Source organism: Amblyomma mixtum, chromosome 7, assembly GCF_055824585.1.
Source record: "Amblyomma mixtum isolate Tamu chromosome 7, ASM5582458v1, whole genome shotgun sequence".
In the NCBI taxonomy this organism is placed as follows: domain Eukaryota; kingdom Metazoa; phylum Arthropoda; class Arachnida; order Ixodida; family Ixodidae; genus Amblyomma; species Amblyomma mixtum.
Genome location: NC_143018.1, coordinates 30,790,449 through 30,816,609, shown reverse-complemented (window position 1 = coordinate 30,816,609; position 26,161 = coordinate 30,790,449). Strand labels below are relative to the sequence as shown.

Sequence of the window (26,161 nt, the reverse complement as noted above, 5' to 3'; positions counted from 1 at the left end):
GCGTATGGCACGCCCTGTACGCCGATGACATCCCCCTATGGGCCGCGCAGCGCAGCTCCGGGGACATTAAAACCAGCCTTCAAACAGCGGCAGCGATAGTGTACCGCTACGCCCGCCGCTGCGGTCTTCAATGTTCCCCTGAAAAATTGGTTTTTGTGCACCTCCGCCCTTCACAAAAGTGCACAACTAAAATTTCTCTGTCTTGAGAGTGGTCCCATACGCCAAACTGACTACATACGGGTACTCACTCTACATCCACAAACACAGACGGCCAGACACTACACTGGCCAAACTCCGTAAGGTGGGGTCCAGGTGGGCCGCGTGGTCCGGCGGGTTTCAAACAAACGCGGGGGTTATGAAATCAGGATGCCTTGCGTCTGTCAAACGCCTTCGTAACCAGTCGAATTCTCTATTCGTCTCCTTATCTCCACTTACGAAAACAAGAGGAGGATCCGCTCGAGGTGATCCTTCGCAAAATTTTTAAGCGCGCCTTTGACCTCCCCATCACTACCTCAAACAGCCGGCTTGTGGGCCTTGGGGTGGTGAATACATTCCGGGACTTCCGGGAGGCGCACCTTACAGCCAGTGTACGCGCTTGTCGCTATTGGAGTCGGATCGCCGCTTTTTTGCTCGACTCCATAACCAACACACCCCTCCCATGGAAGACAGGTTTCGAAACCCAGAACTGAGGAGACGTGCCCTCCACGTGCGGCCTCTTGCAGCCAACATATCTCATGCAGACCAAATTGGTCGGCGCCTGGCACGAGCACAAGCCCTAGCCCGATATTAAGGCAACAAAACAAGTGTATACTACGTGGATGCGTCCGGCCCTCACCACGGGGGATGGTACACGGTCGCGGTAGTTCACAAAAGGAACAAAGTTAACGGCCTCACCTTCAGAGCCCGCAGTGCAACGCAAGCAGAAGAGGTCGCGATTGCTCTCGCGGCCTCACATTCCGATTGAAAATACATAATCACCGACTCGAGAGGAGCCTGTCAGAACGTGGAACAAGGCTGCGCTCCCTTCCTAGCGTATGGAATCTACCAAAATTGCATACGGGAGTGAGTGAGTGGTGTAGAAACTTTATTGATTTCTAAGATTTAGCTTGCGGTGGAGGTCGTCTTCAAGTCTTCAAGTCTTGAGGTTGCCTCCTTAGCCTTGGGTGGTCCCCTAGTCCAGGGCTCCACTGAGTCTGGCCACCTCGCTTGCGTGTGCTATGAGTTCCCTTTGGGCCTCTAGCTCGCAGCTGGTGAGCCGGCTCTCCCATTGCTCCGCACTTGGTGTATCGTGTTTGTGAAACGATATGTTTCTATCGCATTCCCATGTTATGTAGTATAGTGTTGGCCTCGCTTCGCACCAAGGGCATGTGGCGCGGTATTGTGTCGGGAACATCTTGCTTAGTAAATATAAGTTGGGGAAGGAGCCTGTCTGTAGCTTCCGCCATTTTGCGGCTTCTTCCTTGCTTAGCTCTTTGTGTGGTGGGGGGTATTTGTATCTTAGCCCCCTGTATAAACTTAGTGTTTCTGAGTACCCAGCCCCTAGGCTAGTCCAGAGCTCATCCGGGGCTTGTGACCCCCCAGCTCGGATAGTAAGCCCTCGAGCTAGTTCGTCCGCCCTTTCGTTGCCCCAGACCCCCGCGTGGGCTGGTATCCAAATTATGTTATGTTTCTCTCTCCTCTCCGAGGGTGTCCCCTCGCTGAGGATACGGGATACTCACCCCGAACACCGTTACCTTATATGGGCCCCTGCTCATCAGGGGTTGGCAGGAAAGGAGGCAGCAGACGCCGCCGCCCGCGCGCTCTCTCACCGGGCTGTGTTCTCCTCCTCACACGATCGGGAACCCGATCCTAATCCGATCTATACCTTCAAAGATGTTACAACTTACTTTCAAGGCAGTCTTCGTCTTTACCCTAGCCCATGTAAAGGCGGATGAGCGGCTCCTTCTCCGCCTTCTCAAAAGTATTTTGCTGTGCCCGGGAGCACTAAAACATTTTGACCGCTCCTGTAACGGCAGCTGCCCGCACTGTAGTGCGGTATCTTCTGACACCTATCACATGGTGTGGGCCTGCTCCTCCCACCCGGATATTTCCCCATCCCCAACAAACCCGGGAGCACTGGGAGGCGACCCTGCTCGGCTGCCACGATTAGAGGCCCAACAAGCCTTAGTCGGATGCGCCCGGGAGGCGGCCACCGCCACTGGGGTCCCATACTAAGGACCTCCACCTAGTGCTTGTAAGGATCGGTCCCTTACAGGCTGGTCCAAACATACCTCCTGTTCCTTCTTAATAAATGTTTTCACCACCAGCACCCGCTGTTTACTAGGTAGAGGTAGCAGGGCCATCGCCCACGGGATTTTACACGGCCACTGTCGTTCACCAGGAAATGCACTTTGATGGACTCTCCTTTCGAGCCCCGAATTAAATGCTATCCGAGGAAGTAGCGATAGCGCTTGCTGCCGCTAACGCCAATTCGAGAATGCGCATCACCGACTCCTGAAAATCATGTAATCATTACTTGGCAGGGGAGACCCCCCCCCCCCCCCCTTTAGCCTTTTTTATTCTAAGACGGATCGCCACTGATCCAACACCGAAAATAATTACTTGGGCTTCTTGCCACCAGGGCTTCCGAGATAATGAGACCTCTGACGCGGCTGCCCGAGATCTAACGCACCGGCTCCGCATCCCAGCCCTTCTGGCTCGAAGAATAACCAGCCGCTTCTGCTGTTCAGGGAAACAATAACGCGTTATAGCGACAACGACCGCCGTTTCCGGGCCCCTGCAAAGGGGCTGAGTAAGACGGAGGAGCGGACTTTAAGGTGCCTACAAACAGGTGCTCTACTCTGTCCTGCATTCATCAAACATTACGATCCTAACACGGATGGGCGATGGCCGCACTGTGGGGAGAGCTGTGATATCTTCCACATGGTGTGGGCATGTGCTCAAAACCCCCACCTCCCCCTTCTCCTACCCCTTCCCGGGAGGCATGGGAGACTGCCCTCCTGAACTGCTCCTCGCTTGAGTACCAAAGGGCCCTGGTTAAACGGGCGCGAGACGGGGCCTCATGATGCGGTGTCACGGACTAGGGACGCCGATCATGTAGCGGGGCCACTGTGTGGCTCCCAAACTCTATTTTACCAAATAAAAGTTTTCGCCACCACCATCATCGCCCGTTCGGCTCTACGCCTTGCCCGTCGGTAAATCGGTTTTTGAGGAAAGGAAATGAATCTATCTCGCATATCTCGGTGGACAACTGGACCTTGTCGCAACGGGCAGGGAGGAAGATGGGTGTGAACGAAGACACGGTATTCACTAGACGCGCCTTTGTTCGTTCCGAATCATCGAGCTGGCATGGCGGAGTATTCCACTTCCTGACACGATAGCGGATGGTTGCAGGATCATGGGCTCCCACGGAGCGGCGATAGCGGCCGTTGCTGGCCGCGGGAACAGGTTTACCAGCGATGAAGATTGTTCTGCCAACCTTCCCACTGGTCTTGTCGTTTTAAACATGTAGTTTCTGCACGGTTACGTGCGTGTGGGGCCCTACAGGGTCGATGACTTCCGAGACGCCCTCGCCAACGTTGGTACGCACCCCGATGTTGTGGCGTTGGGGGCATACCAGATAAACCACGTGTGAGAATTTACGTTCAGTAGCGCGGATGCCGGAAAGAGACTGGCCGCATTGAAGGAGCTCGAAGCGAAGGGACGCCGTTGTATCATCTTCGACCCGGAAGACCACCAGGTAAAGTTGCGCCTGCACTGGATGCCACACGGCGACGCCAACGAGGACATGCGCACGGCAGTCGCGGCGTTCGGCAACGTTACCGAGGCCACCCAGGAGCGTAGGCGCGTCGCTGGTAAGCAGGAGAAGGAGTCCACCACGAGACCGTGCACCTAAAGATGAAGCCAGGCATGAAGGTCGACGACCTGCCCCACCAGGTTCGAGTCGCTGGTGAGTTGGCTCTCGTGGTGGTACCCAGGCGGCCGTGCAGTGTCTGCGTTGCGGAGGCACGGGGCACGATCGCCGCGATTGCAAGGTGCTCAGGTGCTCGAAGTGCCGACGCTATGGACACTCCCAGGCTGACTGCGTTCGCACCTACGCGTCGGCTACCGGATGCCTAGCGGGGAGCGACTCAGCAGAACTCATGGACGTCGTCGAAGCGGTGGAAGCAGCGAGCGGTGCTGACGATGCGGGCAAAATCGAGGGGGTGGTGATTGAGCCAGTTGTTGCGAGGAGCAACGCTGGCACGACGGTCGCAGAGGAGAGCGGGTCGCCAACTAGTGACCCATCTTTGACGGCGCCAAAAGGTGGGACGAGCCCGCCAGAGCCCGTGGACGTGGAATCAAAGGCGGCCAGCGAGGACCAGGACCATAAGGCCGACGCCCGCATGACTACCGGTGCCACTACCCCAGTGAAGCGTCCGCAGGCCGAGACCAAGTCAAACGGGGACAAGCCAGCAGAAACTAGGGTCCAGGAACCACCGGCAAAAGCGTCTCGAGCACGACGGACCAATCTGCGCCCGCGTCCAAAGGTTCTGTCCGACAAGCGTGGCGGCGACAAGGCGCCTCCTAACCAATAGCAAGTGCTCGCGCCGGATGACACCGGCGGCGACGGAACGTCTAGCGACATGCTAGACGCAGGAGGTAAGCACCGTGCTTTCGGTTTCTTCGTCCTATGTAAAAATGGTTTCTGCATCGCCGTTGAAAGTCGCCACCCTAACCGTTAGAGGTCTGGCAGGTAAAAGAAAACAAAGCCAGCTGTACCGACTTATGACGGAGCAAGATATTGATGTACTGGCTGTTCAGGAGGCTAAAGTTGACGGCGAAGAAGAGACCGGGAGCATGGTGCGACGCTTCACGTCTAGGCATATTGCCGTCGTTAGCCTTGCTGTGGGCACATCGGCTGGTTGTGTTCTTTTTGTTAAGAATTTGCCGGGGTTAGAGGTGTACGGTCATCATTCGTGCATGTCGGGTCGATACCTGTCACTCGCTTTTTCACTGAGCAACATTGACTGGAGCATTGTTTGCTTGTACGCGCGATCCGCGGTTGATTGCCGAGCCGCGTTTTTTGAAAATGTAAAAAATATCCGGCTTCGCACGGACAGACAGCTCATTGTTATGGGCGATTACAACTGTGTCCTTAGCGGGCGCGATAAGACAAGCGTACGCGGTTTTCGAGATAAAAGCCCTGAAGTTTTGTTGCGAATGATCAAGAACTGCAACCTAGAGGATGTGGCAGAGTGTCTCGAAGGAGCGCGTGCTTTAAGGTGCACACAATTCCAGGGCTCAAGTCACGCTCGGCTAGATCGCATTTATGCATCTGTGGCTACCGTACCTAACTGCAATAGTTATAGAGCTACGCCGGTATCATTTTCTGACCATTGTTTGGTTCAATGCAGCATAGGGATCGTTAAGAAGGGGAATAGTTTTTCGTGAGAAATGTGGAAATTAAATGACACGTAACTTCTAGAGGAATTTTATAACCGAACTGTAAAAGAAATATCAAAAATAGAACCGAGTAGAAACATGAGGATATGGCAGGAGCGGGAGCTCACTAAAGCAACTTTAAAATTAAGAGGCCCCGCCACGTTGGCTCAGTAGCTAGGGCGCTCGGCTACTGGCCCGAAAGGCGCGGGTTCGATCACGGCCGTTGCGGCCGAATTTCAATGGAGGCGAAATTCTAGAGGCCCATGTACTGTGCGATGTCAGTGCACGTTAAAGAACCCCAGGTGGTCGAAATTTCCGGAGCCCTTCAATACGGCGTCCCTCATAGCCTGAGTTGCTTTCGGACGTTAAACCCCAATAAACCAATAAATATAAACCAAAATTAAAAGCAATTAAAAGAGATACCTGTATGCATTATGAGGCGAAACAACAGGAAACGGAGCTAAATGCACTGCTTCAGAAGATGCTTAATCAGGAGTGCCGAGCGTCTGGTAAATGGATACAAGACATAAGAAAAACCAAAGAAAAGCTAGAACTAATCGAAGAAAAACGTTATCGGGGAGCGCTGGTGAGGGCAAGGGCAGAAGACACAGCTGCATAGGAAGCGCCAAGAAACGAGCTCTTGGTTTAGGAAACGCCGAAAGAAACCGCATTAACGAAATAGAATGAAGAGGTGTTTCAAACGGACATCGATGACATCAAAGCACCCTTTTTCGAGCATTATGAGGAGCTCTTCGCATCGCATCCGGTTGATGTTAGCACATTTAAGGAGGTGTTTCTAGCCAACGTACTGCGCCTTGACGACGAAACAAAAGACAGATTAGAGCGGGAGATAACGCAGAGGGAAGTGGAGCAAGCAATAGAGAGTTTAAACCCTGGTAAGTCGCCTGGAGCGGACGGGTTCAGTGCCGCTTTCTATAAAGAATTCAAACATGTTATTTTCCCTGTCTTGAACGGAGTCTTTAATGAAGCCTTTAAAGTAAAAGCACGGCCTCCGTCATACGGGTCGTCCCATACTGTTCTGGTTCCCAAAACGGAAGACATTGATAGATCACGACAGGTTACAGCATACCGACCAATAGCACTCACTAACGTCAAGTACAAAATTTTCATGAAGGTTTTGGCGCGAAGGTTTCAGACTGTCATTCATTCCTTAGTTGGTCCCCATCAGACCTTCGGGATTAAACGCCGGTCCACTTTTACCAATATTCACGTTGCGCGTAGTGTCTTAGAATGCTGTGATGGCACTGATGGTCGGGTGGCTATTCTGCAAATTGATCTAGAAAAGGCATTTGACTGCGTCGCCCACGAACTTTTGTTTGCTGTATTAGGCCACGATAAGGTAGGTTCTGTTATCCGTGAGGGTGTGGTCATGGCATAACAGAACTGCACGACGAGATTGATTGTTAACTAGAGTTTGGGGGCTGCCATTCGCGCGAAGCGTTCGGTGCGCCAGGGTTGTCCCCTCATACCGATGTTATTTTGTATTTATGTCGAGAGCCTTTTTTTAAAATGCTGAAAAACGGGAGTATCAATGGATTTAGTATGCAAGCAGCCGAAGTAAAGCTCTTGGCGTACGCAGATGACATTGCTGTGTTTGCGGTTGACGAGGGAGGCATAAGAGAGGCTGTTAAATGTGTACGCGAATTCCGCCAAGCTACCGGCAGCGGGGTTAATTGGTCGAAGTGCCTGGGGCTTTGGCATGGAAGGTGGCCATCTAGGCCAGAACGGTTGGCCATTGTGCCTTGGACGACGACACCAGATATGTACTTGGGCGTTCCGATCTTTGCTTACCGAGACAATGAACAGTATTGGAAAGGTCTGGTCAAAGAGGTACGGGAGAGAGCGGATAAGTGGAAAGGAACAACCTTGTCCATTTTTGCCAGGGCCACTGTTTGCAACTTGTCCTTTATCAGCAGGCTCTAGTACGTAATGCAGGTATTGCACTGTTCAAGGTTAACATTCAAAAGCTACACAGGATTTTCCCCTTCTTCATCTGGTTAAAAATATTTAGAAGGAAAGGAATTTTTTTTTGCCCTGGGGATCTCACTGTTTAATTGGCAGAAAGCCGGAAACAATTGACCACGTGCTTTTACACTGTTGGGATATTTTTGGGCTGTATTGCAGCGAACCCGAAAGAAAGAATTCCCACTTTAACCGTATGGCATCCCGTACTTATCTTTAGAAAATGAGGATGGGGTACCGTTTGACTTAATCATGCTGATAGGCCTCCACTCTATAAGGCGCTCCTCAATGGCAGGCTACCATTGTGACGAAGAAACAAGACCTGCCCGAACTTACTTTCGGGAAAGGATGGACTGGTTTCTAACCATCCAGAGAGCCACTGCGGAGCCTCCGGAGTGGCTCTTGAGACTAGAGCCGGTGTGCAATTTGCATGAATTTTAATCTGACGAAGCCAGATTAATGTTGGCTGACCACGACAGTGCCGCGTGTATGTACAGGCGCGGACAAAAGTAAACGGAGCACGCAACTGTCTTCGAATATTTTTCACACGTCACCTAATTGAAATTTCCACCTGTGGTACGCGCTTGCTGGTACATGTGGTTGGTGGACTTTCTTGTAGACAAACAACGCTTATTCATTACCAATGGAGAAAGCGTGATTGCACTTCGAACGCAATAGCGTGATCTGTTTACTTATGGCCGCGCAATAAAGAAAAAAAAAAGCTGGCACGGCGCAGTGGTTAGCGTGCTCGTCTCGCACTCCAGAGACTCTGGTTCGGTTCCCACGGTCGACCAATTTACTTCTCGGTTTTATTTATTTACGCGCACTAACTAGAAAGGTTAATTAGGCTAACTGGTTAATTAAGCAATTAACTAAACTCAGTTCTACTTACGTGATGCATCGTTATACGATCCCTTTATTGGTTGCAGGGTTACTAGCCGAAGTACAACTGGCCCCGTTTTGAAATTCGCGCACGGTGACGTCACGACCATTCAGACCAATTGAAACAAGATCAATGTAACTACCGCGGCCACCTGACGTCTCGCTTTCGCTATCGGAGTGTTGCTTTCACAACAAAATTCAGGAAGCACGTTGACAGTATACAGTGTGTAGAGGCGAAAGCGTTTGTTTTCCGCATCACTTTTACTGTCTCTGTGGCACTGGTGACGTCACCTCTAAATGACATCACACATAATTAATGACTAATTACTAACTAATGACAAATTACTGAATAATAACAAAATACTAATTAAGTGCTAATTAATGACGCTCAAGCTTCGCATTAAGGAGTGGAACGGAGATAGCGTGCTGCAGCGCTGCCAGAGATTCCACAGAACACCAACACCCGTTCGGCACGATGACTTGCCCTTTGAACGCAACGGTTTTGAGGAAAGGAAATGGTGCAGTAATTCTCTGTCGTCTCAGTGGACACCTAAACCACACCGTAGAGTGAGGGAGGGAGTACGATTGAAAGGAGAAAGAGAAAGAGGGGCTGTAGCAAAGAAAGGAAAATTGTATTTGAGGAAAGGAAATTACGCAGTAACTCTCGCACCGTTTGATGACGTCGCCTTTTGGCAGCCATGCTCATCGCTTAGTCACCCCAGGCGCAGGATGTAACGTCGAACAGACGGGAAACTGAGCTATTAAAGTCTTTCGCCTTAAAAATCGACGCAGAGGCACCAAGTGCCGCCGATACTTAGCGAAGCAGGTCGATGCGAATAACAGCGCCCCCAGCAGGTTCATAGAGTTGCTAGCACTCATGCGCAGCGAAGGCTGAGTAAGTAGGGCGCTTAGAGCAGAAGCGGGAAGACCCGCAATAATGGCGCGCCAGGGAAACCAGCGATAACACGGGGAAGGGCTCGAAAAGAGGCATGAGGTTAGGCGCCGGCGTGTGCCAGAACAATCACTACTGCGTGGTAGACGCTTGCTTTGTGCGGCACTTTATGAAAAACGAGTCCGCGGTTAAATGCAGCGCGTGCAGAATACTGTCGTTTATGTCGATCCTCATGTGTGTTCACGAACGGCGCCAATAGACACACGAATTATACCGCCTTCATAGTGACCTGTGTCATGGGGTCATTAAGAAAGCTCTTACGCTTCATAGAAAACCGGCGTACTGGTTTCTGCAACATTTTTGTGTTGCTTCGCCATGTTCCTTCATTCAGCGTGCCCACCAGAAGTCAAGGACAGTTTCGAGCTTCTCTAGCGAAATAAAAGAGAACACCGAGTTTGTGTGAACCTTGACCCCGAAGGCGACCTTGGCCAAACCTAGCGTAAGAACAGCCGATGCAGAAATAAAAAAAAATTTATGGCGTGACCGGGTTTCAAACCCGCGTAGGCGCGAACTGAACAGTTTCGCCAGCAACTGCACGAGAGCACTGTGCTATACCCGCCGAAGATCGCGCTTCGTGTTAAACTGCAACACTCACTCGCGCTGTGCATTCACGTCACTCTTCGCCAACTTCCATCTGCGGTGCGAGCAGATGAGATCAGCTTAACCTGAATCATCAGAGCTTAACCTGAATCTAATATCGCCGTCAGACGAGCCGATGACCTCGCAAAGCAAAGCCATGAACCAAGCAGGCTAAACAGATATTTCCCAAATCTACTTTACTTACTACCCTTTATTACTTACTACCCTACTACTATACTACTCTACTACTCATGTACTCTATTACTCTACTACTCCACTACTCTAGTGCTATAGTACTCTAATACTCTAGTAGGCACTTCTGCTCTACTACCACCGGCCATATTCCAAGTGAACGGCGGTTCGTCCACAAGCGTAATATGGGTGCGGATACCACTGGGCTAAGCTATACCGTGATTCACTTATTCACTTCAAAATCACCTCAAAACGGTGCTCCTTGAGTTCTTGGCGGCGCAGACGTCATAGCCGGGAAATTTTGAGGACATTTCTCACCAATATGATATCGATTTTCGCAACCAGACAAATACCACAGTGGCAGAAAAGAGGCATTATAAGTTAGTTTTACTAGACATAAATAAATCTAGATAAGGACCCTTAGTAGAATTTCCTGCCCTTTTAAGGTCCCAGATGAGAGTGTTAAATTTTTGCTGGGACGTTGCTGGCATCTCCAGACGAGAACCCCTAGTATAGGCACAAAATTATTAGCGTAAGTCGCTTCCAGTGTTCTTTAAGCAAGCGCTCATACCTTTTAATTGTTCGTTCTAGTTAGTTCCACAATAGGAGTGCAATATAACAATCTTTTCTTCCCTGGAGGCTTTTATTCTACAGCTTCATTTCGTGCATAAGCATACTTGCTGATTCTCAACACGATGTGAACTTGCGCTGTTTCGGTCACGCGTCCGTATATGTCTTCCCTCACTTCTTTCTTTCCCGAATCACCATGCAGGACGCACGCAGTGCTTTAGAAATAACCGTACTTTACGTACAAGGTTTTCAGGCTGCTTTGTCTGTCGCTCCAGTTGTTTCTTTTTTTTAGACCACAGCATGTGCGCATTTCTCAACAGAAACTACTAAGTGCCACAGAGAAAAAATAATCCAGTCATTGCGTCGAAGACAGTCAGAAACTGAACAACATTTTTAGATAATAAAACTAATAACCCGCAACGTCAGTACACTCGGTCTCTAAGGAAGGCATGCGATATTATGGCGGAAGATTTTATGTGGAAACTCGTTTTTTTTTTCTTGTTTAGTTGATGTTGTGATTTAAGCATAACTGATTTTTTAATATAATTGAAACGTGGTTGAATTTTTATGGCTCTGCATCATGTGTTTGAAAACGTTTTTATACGTGGATCAGTTTTCTTGTTGATAAAAAATATATATCCATGATAAATAAGTTATCTTTTTTTATGGGTAATAACAGGACTCGAAGGAAACGCTGCGTGGCCATTAATACTGAGGTTGGTGCAAATGTGACCACGTTTCTATACTCTGAAACTAGCGTCGTTAGCTTCTGCTATAGCTGCACAGAAGTGAACAAGGCTTATGCAGACCCATAATGGCTTTTTCAGAATCACTGAGGGAATCTTGAATATAGTCGTGAATATAATTACTACTGTTACAAGCCCCAGTGATATTACTTCTGACCGGCAGCGGATAGGGCCACCACACTCACTTCTTGAAGTCCTCGTGTTTGCTGATGACATCCCAAGTGGACCGTTGATTGCAGAGGTAGTTCTGCTTGTTTGGGGCGAACGGGAAGTGGGGGCGGGGCCCGTCGATGCTGTCACAGAAATGGCTGACCTGTAACGGAGGAAATTTGGTCTATGCACATCAGGGTACAGGTGATGTTTCAAAGAAGAAGACGACGAGGAGGTAAAGCCATTATGAGCCCGAGATCTCAGGCAGTGGAAGCGAAGCTCATGTCTCACAGCAGGGCGCGATAATCACTGAGATACAGTGAAAGCGATGCAAGAAAGTAGGCAGGTTGTGAAGGAGGGTGCTCTCATTGGCTAACCTGCACTGTCCTATAGAGAGAGAACGGCATGTAAAAGCGCAAGAAGAAAAAGGAATGTGGGGTGAGCAGCCATGGCGTCAGGCAGGATTGTGCAGGAAAGTCACAATCTGTCAGGAAAGTTTGACTCCCTCAAAAATAGAAACAGTCCTTTCTATCACTGGGACGCAGTGGATACAAAAATTTGCAAGGACACCTAATCCATTATGCGTTGGCAATGAGATATCATTAGCAGATCTAGGCTCATTTATCGAAAGTTGCGCCATTTTCGTTCTGCTGGCGTCAGTTGCCGTCTGGTGACATCGATATTTTTTTGTACTCATCTACAGCGCTTTTATTTTTTATGGTGAAATCTCTTCATTTGTGCCAGAGGGAATGCAGCAGAGTGGTGAAGCCCCTTCAGTCTAGAGAATAGGCGAACTTTATGACTGATGAAGGATTTTGACCCCACGGGCTTAATCAATATCTGAATTCGGGCGACATTTCTGCGAACTACCTTAAATGTAGCTTCCCTGGCACAAACTGCAGTTCAATCACGACAAGATGCAAGAAAGAGGCCAGACCTATCGCCTGGTGCTATCCTTATATGTTGATATCGTGATCACATGGTAGGCCTCTTAGCCGCCGCCCCCTTCCTTGTTCTGCTTCAGACACTAACCAGCTTTCGTAAACGGCCCCTTCAAACAAAGCGGGTGATGCCGCACTTCGCCGGCAAAGTAAGCGACAATTTCTTACATTGGCGACGTAGGGCAAGAACATGATGGAAGACTCCACAGGGTCAGGTTTCGGCTGGCGGATGGTCACCACGCAGTCGTCGAGAAAGCGGCACTTTTTGTCGATGGAGCACCTTTCTCCTTCTGCCGTTGTCGGGATAAAGACGATTCTGTCCGAGCAGGCGTTCAGCCGTGCCTGAGAAAACAATTAATTCGCCCGCACACTTACGAAGTGGTGAGCGCATCTGATAGGTCAACAATGCAACACAAATAAAAAATTGCTCTGCCTTTCTTCCTCTTCTATTTTTTAGCCGTGGCTAAGTAATGAACGGCTCAGCAGCTACTTATTTGGCTAAAAGAGGTCCCTGCTCAAAGAAAGAACAAAGCTGATTTGACTTTTTCATGTGTTTATCTCTCTTAAATCCTAATCAATCCTAACAGGTGATAGGTCTTCTTTGTTAATTGAGCCATATAAATTTTAATAGGTTGATTGACTTCCAGAAACGACAGATCTCGTTCGTGATGGCGACAAAACATTCGTGAACTGTATTCTGGTCGTTCCCAGGGACCAAACTTCGCGTTACCCATTTTCTCTACAATCACCATTATCATCTGCACCAGCCTGAATACACCAAGTGCATCTGCTGGTGAGAAAATTAGGAGGGATTAGAAATGCTATTTTTCATATCTAAAGAATAGAGTAGTGGCAGAGGAAAAATTTGAACGTTCTCTTTCAAGGCACTATGCGCTGCTTCATATTCGCAAGGCTTTTCTCCAGGTTTCGCCTGTTGATAAAAACTAGCAGGAAACTGGCCAAATGCACTTTTCGTTCCCGTTGCTGGTAAAAGATATTGGAAGCGTTCAAACTAAGTCATTCAGGGGCGCTGTTGACGCACAAATACTCGGTCCTTGCGCGCCAGCCTCGAACGATGACGTGCCGGAGCTCTTGGAGGTCCCGCTGGGCTCTTCGTCCGTTTATCAAGGACTGGTGTTTTTGTATATGCCATAGAAACACTACCCAGCTCTATTGTCCTTGTTACCGGGCATGTCTGCGTCCATATTTGCGCTTTAGGTATGCCGTTTAAATTTGTCTCTGGGTCGCAATCCAATACATGGAACGACGATTGTGACTGCCGAGGAGATCGGCAGGCCCACATCAACTATCGCATAGAGCGTGCAACCTAGGTCGCATTGCGACCGGTTACATGCAGCTGATGTTATCAAGGTTTAAGCCTTCACTAGAAAACGTTTAGGTGGAGCCTGAAATTCACTATAGTTGTTTCAAACGCGAACATTTTTAAAGAAAGCATGTCTCGTTGGGTTTGTATTATTCAAGGAGTCTCTGGCGCCAATAAAACACAGAAAACAAGATACAACCTTTAGGTATTTGCTCGCTCCTCCACAAAAGAGAACACTGACATATGCTCGGGATCTGTGCCCTCTGTGAACATCCTACGCGAAGCCGCGGAGAAAATTCGAGATCTCCTGTCCGCTAGGTGCTCTGAATTTTAGCCCCATTTCAGGAATTAAATGACCGAAATGGTCACGGAGCGTTGGTAATTCAATTGCAACCCTTGGTTCACGACAGAGCCTCATTCTATGTATAGTTGTCTTTCTAGCTACGCTAAATATCTGTTTGTAATCAGCTTTTTTTTTTACAACTGTCTGCCAAAAAACCGCAAACCCCTCCCCTCGTTGTTTACCCCATCCAATATTTCCCGTGTGGCTCACCGTTCCGTTGTGGCAGTAAGTGAGGGGGTGCCTGCTGTCGTTGCGGCTGCCGTACTCGTCGAACACGCCGTACCTAAAGTGGGCCCACTCGTGCACGAACACGTACGCTGCGAATGAGTTAGTGTCTTCCTTAATCATACTTTTAAGCATAAAATGCAGTTTGGAACTTGGCACCAGAACGGAGGAGAAAACAGACCCGAACCTAAGCTAACAACACTGGACAAACTTCCAGTTCAACCTCTCTGTCTATTGACTACGTGCTGCTCTGCCACGGGAGCTGCTCACGTGTCAACGTAGCTTCGTCGTGTTCTCGTGGTGGTAAAAGCCAGCGGCGGCGCGAAGGAAGTTCTGCCGCGCAGCCAGAGAGGCGCACGCGCAGGCCTGATGCCACTCGATGAACGCGGCAAGCGCCGTGAGCGAGCCGACATCACTGCGCATGCCCGCGAGAATTGCCGCCAATACGGAATGGGCATGCTGCCTACGCAGGCATCCGTGGCGCCGTCCATTACCACGGCCAGTTATCAGCTCTGGTTACGCAGGTCGCCATATAAACACTAATTTTTATTGCGAAAGCAATACTACGCTAGGGTTTGAGCCGTCAGCGTGGCCCCGGCGGTAACCACGTTTGACCTTTAGACGACCCCCGTAGTGACGTCACATCGAGTGGGGAAAACTGGAGACCAGCTCGGCTCGTCGGCGCGGACCCAGGGTAACCACGGCGCTGCTGCTCTCTCTCTCTCTCCTTCCGTTCCTCTCTCTGAGAGAAGATTACATATATATAACGTGTTTCGACCAAGGCTTCGTTTGCTTTCGCAACCTACCAGGCTGAACCAAGCTACGCGTGTGCCAATTTTTTAAACTAACTTTCACTCCAGCGCCAATTTTCGCTTCATGAAAAAATTTCTCGCTTCCTGCCGGATTATGCGACGGAACAACGAAGAAATCTTATGGTTGCAAGGCTGTTCTGCCCACACTGACTGCACACATGGTCTAGAATTATTCTAAATATATTACCTTGGGTCACTCCGCGCACTGCAGGACCCTTGTGCTGTACAGCTACTTTCCGATGTGCCTCAGATTGAGTGACGCGGCGCAATCTCATCCTCTCGGCTGCTTCACTCTTCCTTTCGTCACTTTGAGACGCCGCGTTGGCTCACTGGTTATGGCGCTAGGCCGCTGACCCGAAAGAGATGGGACCGATCCCCGGCGCGGTGGTCGATTTTCGATGGAGGCAATATTCTAGACGCCCGTGCGCTGTGCGATGTGAGCGCAGGATAACAAACTCCTGGTGGTCCAAATTTTCGGAGCCTTTCCCTATGGCGTCCCTTATAGCCGGAGTCGCTTTAGGACGTTAAACCCCCGTAAACCATGCACCTTAAACATTTGGTCACTTTGCTGCGCGCATCGATTCTCTGGTTTTGTGCTACACTCTATGCTCAGCACAGCACAGGCAGATGATTCCGGCGCGTTTGCGAGCGAATTCCTCGTAACAGTGTAACACTCATTTCGGCGGCATAACGGCTGCATCCCGACTGTGGCTTCCCACCCTGTCCTGACTGCCCACATACACGTGCGTGGTACGAGGAACGCACCGGTGACCCGCCACCTGTCACCAGAGGAAATAGGAGGACTCTCGATTAGTTAGTGCTCTGGGGGCAAGTGTTCTGCACGCGCAAACTGGCACTCTGCTTTCCCATTTACGGAGGTGTTCCACTATTCTTAAGCGCCCTGGTGTAGCCATCCTACCCACCTAAACTTAATGTCTCCTCGAAACATCCACAGCAGCTTAAAGTGCTCTTACTTTTTGTTTTTCCTCCTTTGTCTCTGCCCCCCTTCTCTCTACCACCATGGCAGCATCGTTTTTACCCTTCCTTCGTTACGCTTCTCCTCTTCACAAGAACTGTATGTTGCTACGCGAACATACGCGCCTCCGCTCATCTTCATTGGCAAGAACGGCCATCGTCGTACGAGACCTAAAAGCGCAAATATTGTGTCGAAAACTAAATCAAGTACCTGGGTTAAGCCATCTCTTGGCCGTGGAGTTGTTGATTGTGGCCAGGAATCCGGGAGTGAGCTGGATGAAGTCTCCCGGATGGCCGCACGGCTTCCCCTGATGTGTGAATGGCTTGTCGTCGTTCTCCTCCGTGGGCATGTCGACGCGCACGTCGCTCCTGTAGAAGGCACTCGACGAAAGTGTCCGGGTGCCATTTCTCTTCTGCCACGTCTTGGGAATCTCGATGGTGACGTGTTTGAAGTACAGACGCCCACTGGTGGCCTTGTGGAGGAACTCGGTTGAGGAGAGGAACAGCCGCTGTGCATTTTCAACATGCTCACAATATGTACTCATCGTGTCGCAATATATTAAATCTTAAACTTCACGTGGTTGCTAATCAGTCACGCACCTAGAGTATTTCCCTTTATAGTCGCGTGGCATGTACCTTACCTCTACATATTCCTTATCTTTATTTTGCTCGTTTTTTATCCATCTGGCGCTTTTGTTGCTCCTCAGTTGCCTGGCTTGGTATGCACATTACTTCGAACAGTATTCTTGAGCGAGGCGACAACACGCTGGGAGATTGTCATCGGAAGGAGGAAAACAGATGGACTGAGCACAAGTTGACAGGCTCGCCCATCTGCTACCGTGATATAGACGGACGGACGCTTGCTGTTCTCGTGAACGGGACCCCTAATTCTATCGTATTATTATTATTTTTCAAAAAGAGAATAAACGCATCGCGGCAGGCTACAAAAAATTGGCTGGGTGTTTAGCTCAGGTTAAGCCTGGATATCTCGAAGCGAAAAGCTGCGGTGATGCTTATGGTTTATGTTATAGTTATGTTAACCTATCCTGGAGAGCGCCACGGGCAACCCTAGTTGTGTATATAATGATGCAACTTATCTATTAAAAAGGTCTTCGATCGGCTATTGGTGTCGTGCTTGCTTGGCTGGCTGCTGCTCTGCGTGTGCCAGCCGGTGATACAACAGATGACGACGAGGTAAATAGAAGTGGACGCGAATAAGCTACAAGATGAACCTGCTTCAGCCACCGGAATTCCTGCCAGCGCCGGGAAGGCCAGCCATTCCATGGAAGCAGTGGCGAAGGATGTTTGAAAATTATTTCCTCGCCTCGGGGAACAACGCCCACCCTACTGATTGTAGGAAAGCACTCTAGGTGCACTGCTTGGGCGTGGAAGGTCAGCGCATTTTCTACGCATTGCCAGAAGAACAGTCGTCAGCTTCAGCAGGAAAACAGCAAGACAGAGATGCGGCCGATAAGACAACGACCAAACAGGATGAATTTGACATCGCCACGGTAAAGCTCGAAGAATATTTTGTTGCCACGACTAATGCCATTGTTGGGCGACAAAGGTTCCGCCAGCGTGCTGAGCTGCCAGGTGAATCCGTGGATGCATTCGTCACAGCTTTTCGAGAGCTTTCTGTTACATGTGACTTTGGTACGCAAGTGGAAGAACTCATTCCGGACCAGCTTGTTGAAAAGACGGGCCACCGCCAGCTACGGGAGCGACTGCTGCTAGAAGGTTCTGCTCTGACGTTGCAGCGTGCGCTCGACATTGCCAGAGCAATGGGAAACGACAGAGCAGCATTCGCTGCAACTCGCTCCACGTCCGGATGTTCACGTAATAGAGCGTCATGCAACACCAACCGGGCGACCAGAGCGTTCTGCAGTCTCTAGAGCAGCGCTAGGCCAGCCGACCACCAATTTTAGGGGGTTGTTTCCGGTGCAGCTCCCCGCGGCACATAGCAAGTTCTTCAACGTGCAAAGCCAGAACAAGGACGTGCAACAAATGTGGTAGGCTGGGTCATTTCGAACGTATGTGCAGAAGTCTGGAAGAGCCAAGGCAATTCATGCCCATTCGAGGGGTTACTGCCGAAGATGACATTGGAGTTATGACAGTTCTTCACCTGGGGCGAAGGCGTACAACAGGAATACAGGTAGACGTGCAAGTGCACGCTGTCACTATTTCATTGCTAGTGGACACCGGCTCCGCGGTCTGAATTTTGTCCGCAACTACATACGAGAGACTGAAGCTTCCGACGTCGTTGCAACCATCTACAGCCACACTCTTCGATTTTTCACGCAATCGCATTGTTGTGAGGGGATGTTTCGTCGCTTCCGTTGTATTGCGCGGTCGCCAAGCAAACGTGCTCTTCCGTGTCGTGCCAGTTGGAACGGACATCCTGGGGTTGAACGCCATCGTCGCCCTGCATCTGCAAATCGATGGCAGGTGCGTAAACTGCATGAAACCTTCGTATGCGCCTCAGGGCATTCCCAGTGAATTGCAGGCGGACTTTGCACACTTGTTCGATAGGAAGCTAGGGCTGGCTAAGAACTTCATTCACAAGGTGCGAGTTCGTGAAGGCACAACTCCAGTCGTTGCGAAATTGCGGCGATTGCCGTTAGGAGTAAGAGACTAGGTGTCAGAGGAACTAAATCGTCTTGAACGTGAGGGTATCATTGAAAAAATTGACAACTCTGAATGGGTATCGCCGCCTGTCAGCCTGTCATTGTGCGGAAAAAGGACGGGTCAATACGCTTATGCGTGGATTTACGTGAGCCCAACAAGGCAATTGTCGTCGACAAGTTCCCGTTACCACACACAGAAGAGCTCCTGAATAAGCTGCATGGTGCAAAATACTTTTCGAGATTGGATTTGGCTGCAGCGTACCACCAAGTTCCACTGAGCCCAGAAAGCCGAGATTTAGCAGCCTTTATCACGGACCATGGATTGTACAGATTCCGACGTGTATGTTTCGGCCTTGCTTCAGCACCGGCAGCATTTCAAAAAATGATGACTGCGATTTCACAATCTTGCAGGAATACCTTCTGCTGCATTGATGACATTATCGTTTTTGGCAGCTCACTCGAAGAACATAAAGTGAACCTTAGGCAAGTTTTGCATCGCATCAGTGACAACGGGCTGAAGTTAAATCAAAAGTGCATTTTCAGTGTGAGCGAACTTCCATTCCTTGGTCACCTCGTGAGTGATAAGGGCGTGCGACCATCGCAGAGCAACATTGAAGCCATTCAGAACGCGCCTGCGCCGACGGAGAAGGCGACGTTACGTTCCTTTCTTGGAATGACGGGCTATTACGCGAAGTTCATTCCGCGATACGCCGAGATGGTCGAACCTCTTCGTGAGTTTCTGCGAAAAGATTGAGTTCCAATGGGATTCGAAGTGCCAAACTTGTTTTGATGAAATGCGTCGTTTTTTGTCTGACAGATGCTTGCAGCTCTTTGATCCTGCCCTTGAGACCATCGTTACAACTGATGCGCCCGGAATTGGCCTCGAAGCAGTACTGCAGCAGCGGCGTGGTCACGAAGTGGTTTCTGTTGCTTTCGCTTTCAGGAGATTGACAGATACGGAAAAGAAGTATTCCACTGGCGAGCTTGATGCTTTAGCGTGTGTATGGGCCTGCGAACATTGGCGTGTGTACCTGTGGGGCCGTTCGTTTATTCTGCGCACGGATCACCAGGCCCTGGTAACTCTGCTGACAACAAAAGGATGGGGTCGCAGACCCTTCAGAATTGCAAGATGGCATGCTCGGCCACTCGATTACAACTGCACAATAGAATTTCAGAAGGGCAGTGAAAACGTTGCGGCGGATGCGCTGTCACGAATGCCCCAATCTGCACTAGGGGCGCACATGGAACCGGAAGGGCCTGATGACGCAGTGTGCGTTGTTTCGTCATGCATAAGCCATGAAGATTTCGTGGCTGAAACTTCGCAGGATCGAATGCTGCAGGACGTCATGCAGTGGACTACCTCGTCATGGCCGCCAAGTAAGGATCTACCATCAGGGGCACACCTCTTTCAGCGTATCCGAGACGAATTGTCTGTCGCTGGAGGGATTCTTCTTCGTTGCGAGCTGTTTGTTGTGCCTGCATCGCTAACTGGGCGCCTCCTGTCAGCAGCTTATGAGTCGCAGCCAGGTATTTCACGGACTAAACAACGGCTACGTGAGAAGTACTGGTGGCCAGGAAGGGACAGACAGGTGGAACATCTGATTCAGTCTTGCGCTGTCTGCCAATCCGTGGACAAATCGGCGCGACTAGTAGTGCCCCCATTACAGCCGGTAGAGTTCCCTTCATGTCCATGGCAGAAATTGGGCATTGACATAGTTGGCCCATTTGCGTATGCACCCACAGATAACCGGTTTGCCATCACACTAATCGACTACTTTAGGAAATGGCCCGGAGTGTGTTTCACGGCTAACGTCATGTCTTCAAACGTTGCATCATTTCTACGCAGTGTTTTCAGCAGGGAAGACTACCCCGAAGAACTTGTGTCCGATCATGGGCCTCAGTTCACATCAACCTAGTTTAAAGAATTCCTGCAAGAGAGAGGTATAAAGCATGCTTTTTCCGCTGTCTATCATCCACAAGCGAATGGACAGATCGAACGGTTTAACCGCGTGCTTAAGGATTACGTCCAGGTGTGTTTGCAGGAAAAGCGGCCCTTAAAGGATGCCATCACATAGTACCTTGGAGTATACCGGTGCACACCACACGCGACGACAGGAGAAAAACCTGCCCTGCTTTTGCATGGGCGTCACCCAAGAACTAAGCTGGATGTTGTCGGAGCTCCAGGTGCCCATTTCTTCCAGAGGCCAGACATTGAGTTTCAAGAGTTGCGTCACAGAGTGGCCGAACATCAGCAGGCAAGCAAACAATACTCGGATAGGCGACGAGCTGGCAAGCACGCGGCGCTTCAGTCAGGCCAACGAGTACGGGTCAAGTTGCCAGGGCACATTCCCAAAGGTGCTCTTAGGTATTCCCAGCCCTTGACGGTTGTTAAGCAGGGGCACTAAGACAGCTACGAACTGGAAGATGGTCGCAGGTGGAACCGAGAGCGTTTAGTGCCGTACGCTAGGGAGCATCTGCCCGCTGCCGTCGAAAGTTTTCAGTTCGGCGCTACCCGGAACTTCCTTGGGCCTCATTCGACAACAGCACCGTCAACAGAAAGCTGCGCAGCTCAAGCATCACCAGCGAGTACGGAACCACCCGTAACTTTGCGACGATCAACGCGAGAGCGAAGGCAACCCTCGTGGTTGGCGCACTATGAAATGTGATTGTTGACAATGTGAAGTAGTCATATGAGCCGCCACCTCGGCTCATTTTTTAGAAGGGGGGATGTTATAGTTATGTTAACCTATCCTGGAGGGCGCCACGGGCTACCCTAGCTGTGTATATAATGACGCAACTAATCTATTAAAAAGGTCTTCGTTCGGCTACTGGCGTCGTGCTTGCTTGGCTGGCTGCTGCTCTGCGTGTGCCAGCCGGCGATACAACAGTTTAGCTTATAGCTATGCTTTATGATCACTTCTGTTCTGTGTCGGTAGTGTCATGCTCTTCTTCCATGTTGAATGCGCACGCCTATTCTCTGGCAAGCGGTTATTTGCCGGGTTCCGCGATAAACACGCGCTTGCGACGAACGTCAAACGATGACTCACAGCGCGCGGCAGCGTGCGCTTGTTCTATGGGCAAGCGGGCCTTATATACCCCTCATTTCAAGTGCGCGCGGCTGTGGCGAGAGGTCATACGGTGGCGAGGAGGAGAAGCGGCGGCGCACATGCGCAGTAGCCTGCGCCCTGCGTGACGTCACTAGTGCTACGGCATACGCCGGCTCACGCGAAGCGCGGTGTTGACTAGCGTAGTGAAGCTTCTCGCTTAAAAACAGCAAACCAAGATCAACTGAAACGTGCCCAAAGAAACCATTTGGATAATGCAGCGCTTAGTCTACAAAAAAGCGCGCTTGAAATTATACACGGGATTCGCTATAGGACGCATCTCTAAAACAGAGAGAGATAGACAAAAGTGATAGAGGGAGGGCAGGGATATTAACCAGAGCGCTGTTACTGTTGGCTACCCTACATAGAAGGAAAGGGATGAAGGCGGCGTAAAAGGATAACAGGAAGTAGAGAAAAGAGTCCGCAGCAAGCACATGAAGCAGTGACAAGCGCGCTTAAAATCAGAAGCCAGCTGTAGCCGGCGCACCAACCATAATAGCTGGCGAGCGCTGTGACCTGAGCAGGGTACATCGACCGTCCTTCTTCGCTTAAGACGCAGCGCAGATGTTCCTCCGTGCAGGAAGGCTGCTTGCCGTTGCGGTTGATAATGTAGATGACAGAGAGATGTATCCGCACTCCTCGGAACGATGAGGCTGGAGGTGCCATGGACTGGACTAACATATCAAACACTTGAAGGCATTTTGTGCAGCTGGTGTGCCAAAGCTGGAAAGCAGTACACGATGGCATTCACGAGAGTCGTCAGCTTTGCAATTACTTGCACGTGTAGAACTTGCACGGCTACCTCGGCTAGTGTCCGACCAATAGGAGGCTTAGCACACTGGGTGAGCTGTGACTGGGCTTCTTCGGTTATCCTCCTCTGGCTGCCCGCGGGCTGCCAGCCGGCAGCCAGACTCGCCAGGACGATTTTGAGCTGGCAGAGCTCGGTCAACTAGCAGGCTACAGACGGGTGGTATGGCAGCGGGAAGCTAGCACGGCCATTTTTATATGAGCTAGAAGGACCGCGGTTCTTCATGAAATGTTTTGCGGAATCCTAATTTTTAATAGTTTGGACTAGGTCATGATGCATACCGTCTGTGTCGCCTGGAATGACGCATTTTGCGGTATTTATCGCTGTTTATTGATATGTTTTGCGTGCGGATGCGCGATCGTACATCGATCGACCACCTCGCAAGCACAAATGCTCGCTTCATATTACGATCGCATGCTTTTGATTCACATAATATTTCGCCTTTTAATTTCGTGCACCCGGCTGATATTGCGATGCTGTTTGAGGCCCTTCACGAAAGAAGCCGCGGATTCCAGGACCGAGTACGCGCTCAGACACGCGCATACAGGCATGTTCTGAACGTGTTTTGCGAGGTGTTATATTTGAGGGCGGTATGGTTTTCACTGCAGTGCAGAGGTGGGTATGCTTTAAGAAACGCTTGACTGAAACATGTCTTTTATTAAAAGCACTCACAAGCACATTGCCCGGGGCATCTCTGCGGGCATATATGTGTCCACACGGTTACTTACGGCAGCCGATCGAGGCGAGCGTCCATTCTGTCGTCGCCAACAGTTGTACAGCTTTATCTTCGCTTGATCTACACATGCTTAAAATATCTGAGAGGTACAGCCGCGGGTAAAAAAGATTAGCACACATGACGGAACGCCAGAGCGCCGGAATGACAATGCGTGGCGCCGCGGGTGGCGAAGAGGCTGATAACGAGAGTGCCGGGCCATTCCCATTCTACAGTATTAGGGGGTTCAGCGGACTGCCACGGACAGCAAAATTACTGGCTAAAACCAGCGTTATCGTCTATTGTTAACGCTAGTTCCTTTTGACAAACCATCGCGCACATAAAAAAACAGTAATAAAAAGAAGCCATCTTTGCTCATGATAACCGAGCTAAAATAAATGCCGCAAGCACAGTCACGTAGGGCCGGCACTTCAACGCTCGGGCGGTGCACGCTTGATAAAGCTTTCTTCCTGCCGTCCCCCCCCCCCCCCCCCCCCCCCTAGGCTGCAAATATGGAAACGGCCCGTTAGGCAGGTCTGCGTACCGCAGCGCCGCTTGGTGAGATATACGAAATCTGATCGCCAGTGATCTGTGCTAATTTTTTTTACCCGCAGCTGTACTTTAGGCATGCACCTCTTCGCATTTGGTTCAGTAAGGAGATAAAAGGAATCTCCCAGCACTGATGATGCAAGCACACTCCGGACGTGAGAGCCGACACACGGGACTTGATTGTAGCGCCTTTTATTCCAGTGCCAGTTCTCTGGGGTAAAGCTGTGGCATTAGAGATACGATACGTCGGGTCGTTTGATAAGCAACGCACGGGCAGTTTTTCCCTCCGATGAGGGGTCGACTGAAACACGTAAGATTGCGATTGCTCATCACATGCTTTTGAGGATTTCTCGAATTTTACACAGCACACTGCGCACCGAAAGCACACGCTCGCATCGTCGTCGCCGATGTATACTGGTGCTAGCATGACCAGCTATTTGTTCTGCAGTCAGCGCTGCCCTGAATAACTTCAGTTCGTTGTTTTCAATCCCAAGCAGCCTATTTCTGCCGTACGCGTACGCAGCAATGAGAGAGAGCCGAACGCAGAGGCACAGGGAGCATCTGGCCTCCGTGATCCGCTTCTTGTTTGGCGCCGTGATTGCCGGCTGTCTGTTTCCGGTGGCCGCCAGCCCTTGTGACCATGATGCGTTTTCCTGTCAGAGGTCAACTTTGTTGCAGCCAGTGGGCAGCCCGAGCGCGGTAAATCGAAGAGGCCCATTTCTCCATCACAGAGGGTGGGCACCACTTCGGGAGCGATAGCCATGTGACTTGCCGGTTCCACCCTTGTAGAGGAGTTGGTCCTTGTGCTTCTTAGCGATTGGCTCCGGATTTTGGGGGGCGGAATACCTGCTTGGTCACTGGTGGTCTGTGTAGCTTGAGCAGAGATGGCGAAGGCCCGTCTACGACCACCGTCTTTGCATTGCCCGTCATATGGGTCCCGTTCTTTATGGTGGTATGCTGAGGTCGAGGACAAGTTGCAGAACTCAGGGACCATCCTTCCCAACAGCCACAGCTCTCCTAGAAGACCTCGGACGAGGGTGACAACGTCGTCGGACCTTAGCAGCGGCACCTGTGTGTGTGGAACCGTCTCGTCTCATTCGTTCATCTCCCGTTCCTTTTTCAGGCAAGGACAATCTTTTGAGGCCACTTCAGAGCCTGGCAGCGGCTGGCAAACTTTAAGACTCTTTACAGGCAAGCGTCACCGCTGTGTGGATGAGAACGGCCTGGGCACATTTCGTATACTGCTCACGTGTCCAAATTTCATGCGTTTCCGGCACTGGAGAGCCTTGGTTAACGTGACACTTATTCTAATCGGTCTTTAAACCCATGCTAAAAACAATGCGCCGTGAAAAAACGTTCCGAAGTGCCGCGGGGGGAAAGGGGGAGGAAAAGCTGCTTACCTTGATGTTGTCAATGATGGACTCGTCCGGAGGAACATTGTCGCTGATTGATACCCAAAGCTCCTTGTAGCCTCCATCTGCGTTGTCGATGTAGACTGACGCCGCTGTGGTTAGCAGAAGCAGCAGAACGTGCGTAAAACCGAACATCCCGCCCACTTTCACGTCGCCCTCAGTGCACCTGGGAAGTATTAAAAAGATATATTTAAAGGCGTAACAACCACAGCTGTTGTGTTCAAACTCTGTAGCAATGATTTGAGAATGGAGAGACAGAGAGTGTCCTGAAATTTAGCTTTTATTCTAGACAAGTGGGCAAAATGATGGCCTTTCTGCGCTCGGTACCAGCAGTGGTGCACTCTAGGGAAGAACAGGAGGTGCCTTTCGTCTGGTGCTGCTCATCGCTTCGAAGACAACACTTGCAACGAAGCTAAGAATGAAACTTTTCACTGACGAAAGTCTGAAGGCCCCGAGCGGGGTGTATTCTTTCCACTCTCACAATTCACGCATTTAGCGATCACTGAGGATTACCTTCGTAGAACTGCTCTTTCTGTACGAACTAAGTATGACTGATTGGGCCACAAAATTCCCTTACCGGCGCCTTACTCTGCAGAAGAGAAGGCAAATTGCTTTCGCAACAGAAGCCGTCGGATGAACAGACTTTAAATTATAGGCTCCCGCCGTTTAGATAAAAGACTGTCTAACAGAAAATATTTCCTAGATTCAAATCGGTGTGAAAGCACGGATTCTGTTGTTGTGGTCCTCAAGAGGATAATTGAGCATACTCATGGCGGTGGATTGGTCAAAGGCACAAACGGGGACTGAAAGACGCTCAGAAGTTGTTAAAAAAAAAGGAATGCAAGTCAAGTTAG

The 26,161-nt window shown here is 50.3% G+C and overlaps 1 protein-coding gene and 1 pseudogene across 1 annotated transcript in view; one reads left to right on the top strand and one right to left on the bottom strand.

The window, feature by feature from the left end:
* The window catches only part of LOC149335535 (calcium-activated chloride channel regulator 3A-1-like), a 47,080-nt gene extending 21,609 nt beyond the window's left edge, over nt 1–25,471 (bottom strand). Inside the window, exons 1-5 of the mRNA XM_089553959.1 lie at nt 25,296–25,471; nt 16,310–16,607; nt 14,297–14,403; nt 12,588–12,761; nt 11,514–11,641 (exon numbers count right to left, since the gene is read on the bottom strand). Coding sequence (XP_089410085.1) covers nt 11,514–11,641; nt 12,588–12,761; nt 14,297–14,403; nt 16,310–16,607; nt 25,296–25,442 — 854 coding nt within the window. The 5' untranslated portion in view covers nt 25,443–25,471. The remainder of the gene's footprint in view (nt 1–11,513; nt 11,642–12,587; nt 12,762–14,296; nt 14,404–16,309; nt 16,608–25,295) is intronic.
* LOC149335536 (uncharacterized) lies at nt 17,325–20,103 on the top strand (annotated as a pseudogene).
* Nucleotides 25,472–26,161: the final 690 nt, after the last annotated feature.